The sequence below is a fragment of the Argopecten irradians genome, chromosome 11, assembly GCF_041381155.1.
Source record: "Argopecten irradians isolate NY chromosome 11, Ai_NY, whole genome shotgun sequence".
NCBI classification, from domain to species: domain Eukaryota; kingdom Metazoa; phylum Mollusca; class Bivalvia; order Pectinida; family Pectinidae; genus Argopecten; species Argopecten irradians.
Window position 1 is genome coordinate 27,694,248 of NC_091144.1, and position 15,275 is coordinate 27,709,522.

Genomic DNA, 15,275 nt, shown 5'->3' on the forward strand with positions numbered 1-15,275 from the left:
AATGTTAAATCCTAGCTACAGAAATCATTTAAATAATAATGAATAGTGGGCGAGAGTAGTGTGCCATCAGCTGGGCTGAACCCGCGACCCCAGACTTACTGGTCCATTATCTCTTGACTGAGTTAAAGGGAAGTTCCCCTTACTGGAAGGCGAGTGTATCACTATGTACAATTGAAACGTGCTGCAATAGAAAGATTTTGTATTTGGATATTTTATCATTTTTAATGGTTTAATTGATTTACTCTTGCCAATATTCCCAGTACTTATAATATCGTCATTTCAAATTAAGATAACAATCTGTCTGGTGTTATTTTTCAGCCTCGATTACGCTGCCTCATCAACATATTCCAACAGTTAAGAGATTCTGAACAGGACTTTGTGCTGGCTGTGGTACCAGAGGTAAAACTATTTTGATATACCATTTCTGTAATTTTAGTAAAGAATGGTCTTTAGCCTAGAGCAGAACTGTTTTGTGTGAATGTGTGTTTGATTTCTGGAACTTGTAATCATGGCTACATGATTGCTGTTACTTATGTCAGATATCAGTACCTATTTTTATGTTGTTGGTCAAAACTTTATTATGGTAATAAATGGCTGATCAGCAAGGAAACTTTTTGATATTAAAACTAAAATAATTGTCTCCGAATTTTAGCGATGAAAAAAAATAAAAATATGACCAAGCTGAAAAACAAAAAGAAAAAAAATAAAGTTTTGTGAATGGCTTACTGACATAATTCTAGCTTGCACCATATGTACAGTCTAAAATCGTTATCTCAAAATCACTTGACTCAAAATTCCAGTTGAGTCGAATAAATTTTGAAGTCCTGTTTTTTCCCTTCTTTGTATATGTATTTTAATATCGGATGACTCGAATTTCGATGACTCGAAACTCCGGTTGACTCAAAGTAAATTCCTGGTCCCTAGAACGGATATTCAGCGAAAAAAGTAGTCACTAACTCAAATTTAATTTCAGTCAAAAATTTCAAATTAAAAATTTCATTTTCGTACATATAAAATGTATACAAACAACTGAAATTCACCTGTGGTTTGTCGTGAGGCATAATTGGTTTACCTGTACATATCACGATCGGTATATGCAGGCCTTTAACATACAAGTTTTTTGTAATAAGATAATATGCTGATCACGGTAATAGGCATGTACCCGACTGTAATAGTCATAAGCTATTGACCGTTAAAAACTACGTTCTGATCAAACCTAATGACATTACGTTTGAGTCGAACTCCGGATAAGTCGAATTATTTTTGTGGGTCTGTTGAATTTCAAGATAACGAGTTTCGACTGTATAAATATATCAAGCTTAAAGATGCTCCATCGCCGACAAATGGCATATGGAATGAAGTATTGCTTGTGCATGCATCAAAATAGATTATTTCATAACAGTTTTTCTGTTAATTAGACATATATATATATACATTTAAACACCAATTATTGTTTAATTGATGAGTATTGTTTATGCTCTGTTGGCAGTGGAGTATCTTTAATATGTTTTTGATAAAGAGGTAAGTATTGACGTTTTCCATGAATTTTTCAGGCAATATTGTGTACAAAGGAGCTAGCTGAGCGAGCAAGGATAGCGGCCTATGGTTTATTGGTAGAGATGGGGAAGGCACAGATCAGATGGGCAGATAACTCTAACACAACTACTCAAGGTCAGAATTAAAGTCTTTGTATGGTTCTATATATCATATAAAATTTCAAAATGCCTTTATCCATGAATGAATTTACTGTTTATCAGAGTTAATGTGTTAATTTTACTGAAATAATTAAAATTTGTCTTTGTATGTCTCCATCCAGTGGCTGTCCATAACTACTTTAGGACCTTGATGGCCGGACTGGCTGGATCCCCACAGATGGTTAGTGCTACCCTACTAGCCTTGACACGTGTCCTGTATGAGTTTAAAGGTGAGAGTACAGTCTTACAATTGTAGTGGCTTAAAATCAGGTCTATAGACAGATGAGTTTAATTCCTCCCCCCCCCCCAAAAAAAAAAAAAAAAAAAAAATCTAGTTTCATTTTTAGAATAAGTGGAGGTAGTGTAAAAATTGATGTAAATACACTGAGTTGAAACACAAAAGTAAAGAAAGAAAAAAAATGGGTCCGCAAAATTTCATGCTAATAACTCAATTATTTGAATGATCATTATGAGAATAGCTGGCGTCCTTTGTACCAATATTAACCTCTTTCTTTTTCAGACCATATTGACGGGCTACTACTGGAGTCTATAATAGACAATGCGTGTCTGCTGTTGATGTCTCGGGCTCGTGAAGTTGTTAAATCCACCCTCAGCTTTATCAAAGTACTACTATCAGCCTACAAAGACACAACCCTGGCTCCACATCTAAAAAAACTTGTAAGTACAACCCTGGCTCCATATCTAAAAAAAACTCGTAAGTACAACCCTGGCTCCACATCTAAACAAACTCGTAAGTACAACCCTGGCTCCACATCTAAAAAAACTTGTAAGTACAACCCTGGCTCCACATCTAAAAAAACTTGTAAGTACAACCCTGGCTCCACATCTAAAAAAAACTTGTAAGTACAACCCTGGCTCCACATCTAAACAAACTCGTAAGTACAACCCTGGCTCCACATCTAAAAAAACTTGTAAGTACAACCCTGGCTCCACATCTAAAAAAAACTTGTAAGTACAACCCTGGCTCCACATCTAAACAAACTCGTAAGTACAACCCTGGCTCCACATCTAAAAAAACTTGTAAGTACAACCCTGGCTCCACATCTAAAAAAAACTTGTAAGTACAACCCTGGCTCCACATCTAAACAAACTCGTAAGTACAACCCTGGCTCCACATCTAAAAAAACTTGTAAGTACAACCCTGGCTCCACATCTAAAAAAACTTGTAAGTACAACCCTGGCTCCACATCTAAAAAAAACTTGTAAGTACAACCCTGGCTCCACATCTAAACAAACTCGTAAGTACAACCCTGGCTCCACATCTAAACAAACTCGCAAGTACAACCCTGGCTCCACATCTAAAAAAACTCATAAGTACAACCCTGGCTCCACATCTAAAAAAACTCGTAAGTACAACCCTGGCTCCACATCTAAACAAACTCGTAAGTACAACCCTGGCTCCACATCTAAACAAACTCGTAAGTACAACCCTGGCTCCACATCTAAAAAAATTGGCATATTAAAGGTCTTTTTATAGAGCAGAAAATACTGAATAGTGGGTGATATTTGCAGGATTTTTGATTCCACCAAATTCGCTAAATTTAGTATGACACAAATTTTCTGAAATCATGGATCTATATAACACACAAGCTGTCACAACACTTGAATAACACTTTCAAAGGCTACAGAGAGATTCGTGAAGATTATTTCCAAACAGTAAATTTGCGAAAGGAGTAGATATGATAGGACCAGTATTTGGCCTTAATTTTTCAGGCCGAAAAATATTAACTCTGATCCACATCAATTTCACATCAATAAATAATCTCGTACTTGCCATTCATCAAAACATAACTTTTTATAATCATGGACAAGATGTGCTCCACCTATGACGTCATCAAATTGATGGTTTTCCTCTTCTCGCCAAATTTTCCTAGAAATTCATCATCTTTAGGTTAAAAAAGGCTTGAAATGGATTTGGCTGCCACCTTGGAGCAACTTTATATTTTGCATGGACATGCGTAAATACACGATACACAACGTGTGAAAATCTCTTTCTGCTCCACGAAGGCAGCCACATTCATTTTTAGAGAAAACCACTCAAAAAGTATGATTTTTCAAGGATTTTTGTGAAAAATGGGTGAAACTGCATGTTGATGACGTCATAGTGAACATAATTGGCACATGCAGGATGTTTTCGGGATGTTAAGTGTTAGCAAATGTATTCAACTGTTATATGGCAAAATATGTTGTTCTTTACTGGAGAATTAATTTTGGGGCCATATTCGAGTCTTAACGTACCTTCTCCTTTTACACTCGCAAAATTGAAAAACTATAAACTACTTTATATCCTTCAACTTCCAAGTTTACCTCAAATTTTTCTTCAAAGTTAACCTCAAATTTTTCCATAAAGTTTACCTCAAAATTTTCTTCAAAGTTTATCTCAAAATATTTCTTGAAATCTGTATCTGTAAATTTTTACCTCTCCGCAAAGCTGTGAGGCTGCTATCATCTATTTACTGTCTGAAATCTGCATATGTACAGGGTAATTGATGAAATCCGACATTGTATAAAAGAGGTTAGATAATATACATGTATAGGTTTGCTGTGTTATGTGAGTTCATTATGCTGATGGCCGTTTAAAGACGCTCCACCGCTGACAGATGGTATTTGTTCTCTATCAAAAACAAAGACAGACAAATTAATATATTTTTTTCAGTCAAAAAAGTTACTTTTGCTTTAAAGCATTGTTGCATTCCGAAAAAATTCCGTGGCACTATGCAGGGTTGCCACCTCTCACGTCCTCAGTGGGAAACTCACGATATTGAACAATTTCTCCCAGGAAGACTTATCTCATGCGACGTGTGACGAAAACTCACGTTCTACGATAATTCCTCCCACCAACCAAAAATATCAGCAAATCCAGATTTTTCAAGCACTGGCTTGATAGATAAGTAAACAAAAGAGGTGTGAACACTCCTTGGCTACATGTAACACCCCAACGGCCCTAATTAGCAGCCTGCTTGGCTTGGTGTCGCATTCACTCGTGACAGTCGTGTTACGTAGGAAGCCGACCAGTGGCTTGGAAAACAATCATCTGGCCTTTCAAGGAATGTTGTGTATTGTAGATAATTAGTATTACAAAAACAAACACTGCTATAACTGTAAATGATTTACTCACATTTTGAATGTTTAATAGGCCTAGGCTAACTATCCAATGCAAACAAACTTTGCAATCGTGATGGTCGCCACTTTGGGTAATTGTAAAAGCTGGATCCGGATATTGGTATAAATTTCCAGAATTTTAATAATAAACACGTTTAAAAAAAAATAGGAAGGAGATTATTTTTCCAGGAATTTGGTATAAATTTTAGACAAAATATTGATAATAGTAAATTTTAAATTCAAATAAGTCAAATTTCAATGAAATTTTACTTTTTTAGCTCACCTGGTCCGAAGGACCAAGGTGAGCTTATGCCATACCGTGGCGTCCGGCGTCGTCGTCGTCGTCCGTCGTCCGTCGTCGTCGTCCGTCGTCCGTCCGTCCGTCCGTCCGTTCCGTCAACAATCGACTTCTTCTCCATAACCGCTGGTCGGATTTCAACAAAATTTGACTGGTAGCATCCTTATGGGCTACTAACTGAAAATTGTACAAATGATGGGGCTGACCCCCCAGGGGCCTGAGAGGCGGGGCCAAAAGGGGTCAAATTTCAATGAAATTTTACTTTTTTTTCCCTCTCACTCTCAGATTAGATTTTTATGTTACATCTATTATTGTAACAGGTCTGAAACTATTTTTTGAAATTAGTATTTATGTTGTTATGAAAATTGCTTCATTATCCATAATTGTAAAACATGTTTACTTGATTTAATTAAGCGGAGATTTTTTTAAAGAATTTGTTCAATACGCTGAAATACTTACAAAACCAGCTTGGAAGATAAATAAACAGAAGACAACTAGTGATGTTTTGTTATATTTTAATTGTTGTGCAAACATGTAAATGTCGATAAAATGACGCCACGCAAAATCTCCCACTTTGGACAATGCTTTGGTGGGGGATCTCCCACTTTGACATCTCTGGAGGGTGGCAACCCTGACTATGCCATATATTGAATGAAGTACTGATTGCAAATGCACCAAAAATAAAAAAAATTATTTTATATTATTTTTTGTTAATTAGACATATATATATATATACATGTACATGAGTAAACACCAATTATTGTTCAAAGGATGAGTATCGTTTATGATCTGTTGGTCATGGAGCATCTTTAAAAGGTGATTAATTAGGGCAAACATTATAGAGAAAATGTTAAGATACTAAGTACTCCTTTAAACCACTAACCAGTATTTGTATACTTACAGATGTCTAACCTTGTGAGTATGAAGGAGGACGCTCGCCACCATTTTAGATTTAAAGCCAAAGAAATCTACTCCAAGCTCATCAGAAAGTTCGGGTAAGATCTATAGTTAAAATATTCATTAAACCTTGTGATTGAGAAATATATTTGTGGAGACTAGTTTTGTTGACCATGCTGCTGATTTAAAGTGATGTCCATGTCTAAACTAGCCCATTAGACGATCTCTGTGCATGGCCAAGTGGTTACGGTGTTGGACATTTGGCCACTTTGTCCATCTCTAGATCATGTGTTGGGGTCAGTGGGAATGAAGGCAAGCATTAGCTAGGTCAATGATACTTTGGTTGGTGTGTCTAGCACACGTACATGTCTAGTCTCTAATCTATTATCCTGTGTGTACAGGTACGAGACTATATAACACACATGTGTTGTTTCTAATCTATTATCATGTGTGTACAGGTACGAGACTATATATGGAATGGCACCACCAAGCATCCACAAAATTTTGGTGAACATCCGGAAAACTCAGGAAAGAGCAAAGAAATCTAAGAAGGCTGACAAGGGTCATGAGGATTCTGACAGTGATATGGAGGAGCACTTGAGGACACAACCGGAGACGTAAGTAACGTTAAGATAGAAATATACGCGAGAGGGCTGCTTGAGTGTAAAGATTTCTCCAGCGTGTAATATTTTGTATTTGTATAAATTTTGCTGTTACAAGTATGAATTTTTATCTATCGCGAAAATAACAACACAGTGAAAGTTTTCTGTGTGAAATTCGCGAAATTAAGTACATGTACTCGCAAAAATGCACTATATATATCGTCTGGTATCAGTAAAACTACAACAGAAGACACATGTTCTGTGAAGTATTAATGTAAAACTAAAGCATCAGACGTGATTACTATCCGGTAATGTTAGTGATTTAGAGATTCACTCAGAAGGGATCATCCAGTATATTGTGTGATTGCCATCTAGTATTGGTAGAGATTTAGAGATTCAGCCAGAGACGCGTTTACCATTCCGTATTGGTATAGATATTTAGAGAATCTGTAAAAACAAATGTGATTACCATTTGCTATTGGGAGAGATTTAGAGATTCAGTCAGAGACAAGATTACCATCGAGTATTGGGAAATAGAGATTCAGTCAGAGGTGTGATATAATATCCACAATTGATAGATATTTAGAGATTTGGTCAGAAATTCAATTATTGTTCGCTATTGTTAGAGATTTAAGGATTTGGTCAAAGATGCGAGTACTATCTAGTATTGGTAGAGGGTAATTTAGCATATAGAATCGTAGAGATTAAGAGATTCAGCCAAAGGCATGATTACTATCTTGTATATGTAGAGATTTAGAGAATCAGTCAGAAAGTATTATCCAGTATTGGTGTAACTTTTCAGTATCTTACTGGTACCAACCAGTTCAGGTTACAAATGAATTTCCATTTCAGAGTTGAGGAGATGTTACAGGATACTGACTCAGAGATGGAGGAAGACAGAGAAAATAAGAAGAAAAAGAAGGGAGAGAAGAAGCCATCCAAGGGAGATAAGGGGGCATGGTTACAGGAAGGCAATGAGGATGAGATCATGGACTTCCTGGATACCGCTGCCTCCAAGAAAGTCATGGGTATGTATAACATACTGTTCTTACATAGGTCTTCTTTTTAACTGGCTTGAACCAAGGGCACCGGGTCCAGTGCCGCTATGGTCAAGTGGTTAATTAATATGTTTCAACACTTTCCCATTTGCCCTTCGCCTAAGGGTTTTAATTTTGAATCCCACATGGGGTAGTTTTCAGGTACTGCCCATAGGTCAAGAGTTTTTCTAAATGCACTGTTTAACTCAACCACCTAAACCTGACCATGGTGAATCCATAAATGACCATGGCTGTTACAGTAACAGGTAGTTAAACAAAATACACCCAAATCCACAAAGGGCATTTGTATTTTACTGAAACATCCCCGGTATCTATGATTAAATCTCTGAACTGCATGTGACTAGGTTATCATGTTAGATGCCTTATTATTTGTAAATGACAAAGAAAAAATTTTGACCTTGCAGCAACCAAGCCACTTGCAAAGAAGCAGACGACAAAACCCAAAGATGGTGGATTTAAGAAGGCAGCAGACGGTCGACTCATTATTACACAGGAGAGTGATGACGAAGGTAAAATCAGAATGCTGGGTTTCACTCATTAACAACTTTTATATAACAAATACAATTCTGAGTACACGCATTTAGCAAAGCATCGTGAGTATTAAAATCTACACTTCTGCAAGGATCCATTCTTTGACATGTGGGTTCAGTTTGGTGACAGTAAATTCAAAGCAGTTTTCAAAGCATAAAAGTCTTAATTTCTGTAAAGTTAATGTTTTTTTTATGGAAAATTAAAGTTAAGGAGTTTCTTAAAGTTTATGTATGTTGATAAAATTGGTGCCTGGTTTACGAGGCCGAAAAGCATAGAGGATAAGTTTGGAAGCAATTTATTGATTTGGCTACAGGGTTTGAAGTACATAGAACTATTTATTGTCAAGAACAGCAATAATGTTATAGATATCCACAATAAATTTATTTAACCAGAAAACTTTGGCAGGTGAAATTTTCACACCAACACCCACCCACCACATGTTAAATTGTTGACACATTGAAATGGTTAACAATTAATTTTGATCTGTAGGAGCTGGAGGTAAAATTTCTGATGAAGATGACCTTGACGAGTTGTTGGAGGCAATGGAGAAAGGTTCTGGTGCTACTAAGGTAACAGTGTTCCGGTGTTACCAAGGTAACAATGTTCTGGTGCTACTAAGGTGGCAGTGTTCTGATGTGACAAAGGTAACAGTGTTCTGGTGTTACCAAGGTAACAATATTCTCTTGCTACTAAGGTAATAGTGTTCTGATGTTACCAAGGTAAAAATGTTCTCTTGCTACTAAGGTAAAAGTGATCTGATGTTACAAAGGTAACAGTGTTCTGATGTTACAAAGGTAACAGTGTTCTGGTGTTACCAAGGTACGATGTTCTCTTGCTACTAAGGTAATAGTGTTCTGATGTTACCAAGGTAACAATGTTCTCTTGCTACTAAGGTAATAGTGTTCTGATGTTACCAAGGTAACAATGTTCTCCTGCTACTAAGGTAACAGTTATCTGATGTTACAAAGGTAACAGTGTTCTGATGTTACAAAGGTAACAGTGTTCTGGTGTTACCAAGGTAACAATGTTCTCTTGCTACTAAGGTAATAGTGTTCTGATGTTACCAAGGTAAAAATGTTCTCTTGCTACTAAGGTAAAAGTGATCTGATGTTACAAAGGTAACAGTGATCTGAGGTTACAAAGGTAACAGTGTTCTGGTGTTACCAAGGTAACAATGTTTTGGTGTTACAAAGGTAACAATGTTCTGTTGCTACTAACGTAACAGTGATCTGATGTTACCAAGGTAATATTGTTCTGTTGCTAATAATGTAACAGTGTTCTGATGTTACCAATGTAACAATGTTAGTTACTTACATCACTAATTTTGTTATTGCTATCAACCAAGTGAAATATGTATTTCTATTTTTATTTTTCTGTTGAAATATTGTCCTTCAAGGTACAAAAAATTTGTGATTAACCCATTTACCCCTGAAGACACATTTGAACTCTTCTTAATTAAAATACTGGAAGAGTTCATTTGTGGATTTTCAGGGGTAGATGTCAACAACATAAATTTTAATATTGCAATATTTATGATATGTCACTGTAGTCGTAATTTTAAATGTTCACCTTTAAATTTATGTGTGTTAACAGCGTGCGAAGAAAAGGAAAATCGAGGATATTGGATCAGAGGCCGGCGGTAGTGTGATGTCCTCTCGATACAAAGGTAAGACCAGTGGAGACTCCCCTCACAATAATAATAGTATTTCCATAAATTATAGACATTCCATTACATGAGAGGTTATAATATGGTGCAATTCTCAAAGAGGATGGCCCTGTCTCAAAGATTGTTAGGGGGCAAATTTTCCTCCTATTATCCAGTGAAAAGCTTGAGTGTACTGCACTCAAAGCCCTCACAGAAAAAAAGATTAATGAGTATTTTGATGTAGGTCTGAGGATACTTTGTTAAGGACCAATCTTTCAGTACACAACAAAAGGGAGATGGCATCAATTATCAGACAGAATTAACATGAAAAAAAATAGAGATTATACATGGAGCCTTTCCTGTTTGTTTTTACATTAGATTCATGTATAGTGTAAGTTGTGGGGTTTTTGATTTGTGTATTTTCATTGTAGCTGGCGGTCGTGGTATCCATCGAAATCTGACGGATGAAGACAAAAAAATGAAGACAGATAAGCCAATAGGAGGAGAATATAAATCAAAGGTAGGTGTTTCTTAGAACTCTAAGTGTATGTATTATACTACAATGTCATCTTACAAACTGACAATCATCTCTCATAGACTAATATGGAGGAAATTTAAACTTAATGAACATTTTGAGAAGATATTTTACATGTTAATTTTGGTCACTTGAGAACAACTACTTTGAATGATGTGTCAGGTGAAATTTGGTGGTTATCAACTCAGTAGTTATTGATAAGAAGAATTTAAATTTAAAACAAAATTTACTTTCTTTGAATTACATGTACCTGTAAGTACCGGTATGTGCAACACATGGACAACTTTTGCAATACAACAGTTTTGAGATCCAAAAATAATGTGGGTAAAGTACAATTTACTTTTTATTTGTCCCACCTTCGTTGATTGTGACGTCACAAAATTCACATGAAAAGATGAAGTCACAATCATGGGAAGGTGAGACTAATCGATGGTAAATTGTACATTAACCATGTCGTTTTTTAGGTTCTCAAAACATTTTTATTCTTACGAAAACATTTCTATCATATTATGCTAAATGTTTATGTATCACCATGGTATTAAGTTCAAAACATCCATAAACTCTATTTATGATAACAGAAAGCCGGAGGAGATATGAAGAAGAAGGGGAAACCAGATCCTTACGCTTACGTGCCATTGGACTTCCAGTCACTCAACAAAAGGTACAGCTTCTTCCTCTCTTCAAGCTTCTTATAGGCATACTGTCAAATGTACTTTTTGGTATGATTAGGAAATGTTTTAGCTCGGGTAATGCTACATGATATCAGGCCATCTTTGATCAAGTTTTCACTTTTAAACCTTCTTAAAACAAAAAGCCAACAGACCTGATATCTCACCTATAGCGAACTAAAGTTGTTCTAAAGTTTGTTCAAATGAATGACCTTGACCTTCTTTATCCATCACAACAAAATCTTTTAATATATTGATAAGTAAAAGGCTTAGAAATTTATATCATACTCAGGTGATTTTGTATCAAACCAACTACCTTGCAATCTTTTCAAGGTCACTCGGATCAAATACATGTAGGCCCAAAAGCCTGTGGTAGGCCTATACCTATTTGATCCGCACTTTACTTATCACTTTAAATCAATGGATGACAGACAGCTTAAAGTGAATAGTCGGGCAAAGAAAACCAGTCTAAATGCTTTCATTGGCCTTCCAAAAGTTCTCACATATTAATACGACGGTCAAGTTCTGCTTAGTTTCCCAGTTCTGACCATTAAAGTAAAGAAAAGTTGAAAGCATTGAAAGCGAGGCTGCGTGGAAATGTAACCACGGACATAGTGAGCCGGAAGGACGTTGTAGAATTCCCAAACTTTAAATCAATTTCTTCGTACGCAGACAGATTTTGACGAGAGATTTTATTTTTCCATTTCATAAGAAATTATACTGGATACATTCACACCATTTTTACCGACTTTAGCCATCCTTGCCCGACTGTTCACTTTAAACCTTGCTATTTTCAAGATTTTTATTAGATAATTGAAATTAATTATTTGTCTTTTTTTTAGGAAAAAGGCAAAGATGCAAGGAAGATTTAATAACTTGGTGAAAGGAGCTAGAAAAGGGGCAATGAAGGGGTCAAAGGGCAAAGGTTCAAAGGGCAAGAAATGAGGATATTGGAACAAAGAAAAAATGGAAGAAATCAAATTAAAGTATTGAAAACATTAAAGTTTTGTAAACATAGAAGCTAAAAGAAGTAATAATGATGTGATGATTGTGGTGATGATGATGATGAAAATTTCTTTACTATTTCTTCTTTCAAAATTAGACATAAAAAGATGTTTCTTTCAAATTAACCATTATTCAAAGACCTGAGAAGGGAAGTAACTAAGCACAATTTGCTTAATGATATATTTTGTAAGGAGAAAAACCTTCCTTAAATGTTTATATTGTTATGTACAGCTGTTAATAGACAATTAATGAATTTAAAAAAATGTGTTCAAAATTTTAATTGTACAGAATGATTGCAAATAAATATTTAAGTCCATGGATTTTGTAAATGGTTATAATTTTTGTTACTAACTTGTGCATTAAGTTAGTTCACATGTATTAACACTTACAACGAGGCCAACTACCTGTGAATTAGCTGCAATATTGTAGCTCAAAAGACTTTTAGACAGAAAATGGTGTCGTCTTTAGTTCTACAATTGGTGCCTATTACTGCTAATGGAGCAAAGTAATGATTATGCAAACCATTATAAAATGTTTGTTGGCATGTTATCGTACTTGTTTGATATCGCCAACCTACTAGGCAATAAAACTGAACCACATAAAATATCAAATTCTCATCGAGGCATTATTTTTTTTACATAATACATATGGAGGTCTTTCTGAAGGGTATTTATGCGGCAAGTCCACAAATTGTGAATTTGATGTCTTGTGAGCGGTACGGTAGATATTAAGAATGGTAGTTATGTTTGTTTTGGACAAAAGTAATATGTAAAGGCATGTATATGCATAAAATAATTGGAAACCTACAAAAAAAGTATAGAAAACTATGCCCGAGTGATTTTCGGAAGCAGTGCTCCACTACGACACATAGGGACCAATTCGTACCCGGCCGGTTACGTATATTCGTTCTACCTGTTAATTACCTGTGAATGTATGCATGAAATTTCAAACATAATCTTGTTTGCTCTTAGTAATTTGAACATCATTACTAGCCCAAAGAAGGTTCACTGAAATGACACATTTATTGCCAATAGGTCACTACACATTGGTCTTTGATATTAAACACTCATCAATAGAACTTCATATTGAGCTCATTCATAGTTTCGGCCAGACAAACCATACATCATGTATATATCACAGTCTCATCAAAGCTTGTATGGTCTCTTTCTTCATTTCTCCTTGGAACTTTCAAAAGTTCACCAAGGCAAGTCATTTACAATACTACATTTTCACTGCAGTCCCACTATGTAACCTTACCAAGTGCAGTTGGCTGTCATGTAGACTGTGAACTTCAATCGCTTATTATGACATCATTATCATTGTGACATCACAATATGCATCAGAAAGTACTGAAGAGATCATTCTCAAATTACATATGTAGGTTCCCTTTGGGCCCTAGTTGTGCATATTACATTTTGGGACAGATTTGTCAACAAGATGGCCACCAGGCAGCCATCTTGGATTTTGATGGTTAAAGTTTGTTATCGCAATATCTCAGAAATTACTGAAGGAACCATTCTCAAATTACATTAGTAGGGTCACATTGGGCCCTAGTTGTGCATACTACATTTTGGGACCAATCAGTCAACAAGATGGCCACCAGGCAGCCATCTTGGATTTTGAATTTTAAAGTTTGAAAAGTAGAGAAAAGATCCATCTGTCAATTGTCAGACATAGATTAGTCTTTGGTGGGCGCCAAGATCCCTCTGGGTCTCTAGTTAGAGGATTTCTCTTTATGAGAAACAAATCATGTGAGTTGTGATCAGAAAGTCGTATAATGATCCTTTAACACAAGGGGGAGGGTTTCCTCTTATTGGTTGAGAGATTCCTTCCTTTTGCTGATAGGATCAGTCACATGATGTGACATCCATAGTTTAATTGGTCATAAAGAAAAAAGAAAAGGAAAAAAAATCTCATAAGTGGAGTTTTTGTGCTAAATTTAGAGCTTGTGAACCAAGCATGATGAATTTGGAGTTTCAGAGCCTCACTAAATATAGTGCAACACCAACCTTTCCATTTCAACAGTATTTGAACCACAATGCACTATCTTTCCAGACTTTCTGTGACCTGAAATGAAGCATAATCCAACGATTTTGAGGCTTGTTTGTTGACCGCAGGTCAATAAATATATCCAATCCATTAACGATGTACATGTATAACAATATTCCAAAAACTATTTGAAGGCAGTATGACGAATGGCTCACAAGACCAATATTAAATAAGCTGATATAACATCCGAATAGTTCAGACTAATTTCCATGGAACAGCATCTGTTTCAACTGGAATAAGTATACAGGAATGTATCAGAGTTATCTCCCCTGTTAAAAACCTTGACTTCAGGTAACTTTAAATAATTTCTCTCAATATGCAAATGAGTTATTACCAATACTTGACGTGGAAATGTTCTGATAAGTACTTTACTCCAGCATTAAGTCACAGCAGTCAGAATATGCAGGTATCTCAACATACCTGGTACAATGGACGTTGTCATCAACAAGACAGTCCTACCATTGCACACAGGTGGGTTCAAGGGTAGCTTGTAAAATGTGGCAATTAATTGATAATTGAAAGGAAGATTGGACTATCCATGGGATCTGAGTCACAAGGGTGCTATATATGTAACATTTCAAATATTTCACACATATGTGTTGAAATATCTAATTCACATTGGTAATGTTTTGACTAAGTAAGGAAATATTTCTTGGTATTTTCCTTGAGTGAGGTCATGCATGAGGTATCCCACCCTACCACTAACCCTGCAAAGTTCAGATTTGATTTATAATATTTTGTCAATATCAATAAGTGGTAAAACGTAATTTGCATATGAAGTCATGTTTGAAAAAGGGGAGGTAACTTCAAATATTTACTCTGGTATAGATTATACATGATGTAAAGTGAAGAATGATAATGCCTATTTATATTTTTGCCATGTTTAGGTAATGGGTATCGGATATAAATCTACATAAATACTTATTTCTAAAATGGTATTGAATTTATTAACATTACAATTTACTAAAAGTGTACTTTTGAAAGATGATAATAATAAAAACACCACTAAACATCAAATTTACAAAGGGGAGATAACTAAGATTCAATTTCCATATGCAAGTCAAAAATATGGTGTTGTCTGGTCTGTCATGTAGTTTTGCTTACGAGATTTAAACTTTCACACTTCATAACAACAACATAAAGATTGTTTTCCTGATATGCTGTTTTATT

At 35.6% G+C, this 15,275-nt stretch overlaps 1 protein-coding gene across 1 annotated transcript in view; it reads left to right on the forward strand.

Moving 5' to 3' along the window:
* LOC138335180 (RRP12-like protein) overlaps positions 1 to 12,370 on the forward strand; it is a 38,324-nt gene extending 25,954 nt beyond the window's left edge. The window contains exons 20-32 of the mRNA XM_069284153.1: positions 319 to 399; positions 1,554 to 1,671; positions 1,817 to 1,924; positions 2,215 to 2,372; positions 6,019 to 6,110; positions 6,471 to 6,629; positions 7,467 to 7,642; positions 8,077 to 8,181; positions 8,693 to 8,772; positions 9,797 to 9,869; positions 10,280 to 10,368; positions 10,962 to 11,044; positions 11,894 to 12,370. Coding sequence (XP_069140254.1) covers positions 319 to 399; positions 1,554 to 1,671; positions 1,817 to 1,924; positions 2,215 to 2,372; positions 6,019 to 6,110; positions 6,471 to 6,629; positions 7,467 to 7,642; positions 8,077 to 8,181; positions 8,693 to 8,772; positions 9,797 to 9,869; positions 10,280 to 10,368; positions 10,962 to 11,044; positions 11,894 to 11,996 — 1,425 coding nt within the window. The 3' untranslated portion in view covers positions 11,997 to 12,370. The remainder of the gene's footprint in view (positions 1 to 318; positions 400 to 1,553; positions 1,672 to 1,816; positions 1,925 to 2,214; positions 2,373 to 6,018; positions 6,111 to 6,470; positions 6,630 to 7,466; positions 7,643 to 8,076; positions 8,182 to 8,692; positions 8,773 to 9,796; positions 9,870 to 10,279; positions 10,369 to 10,961; positions 11,045 to 11,893) is intronic.
* Positions 12,371 to 15,275: the final 2,905 nt, after the last annotated feature.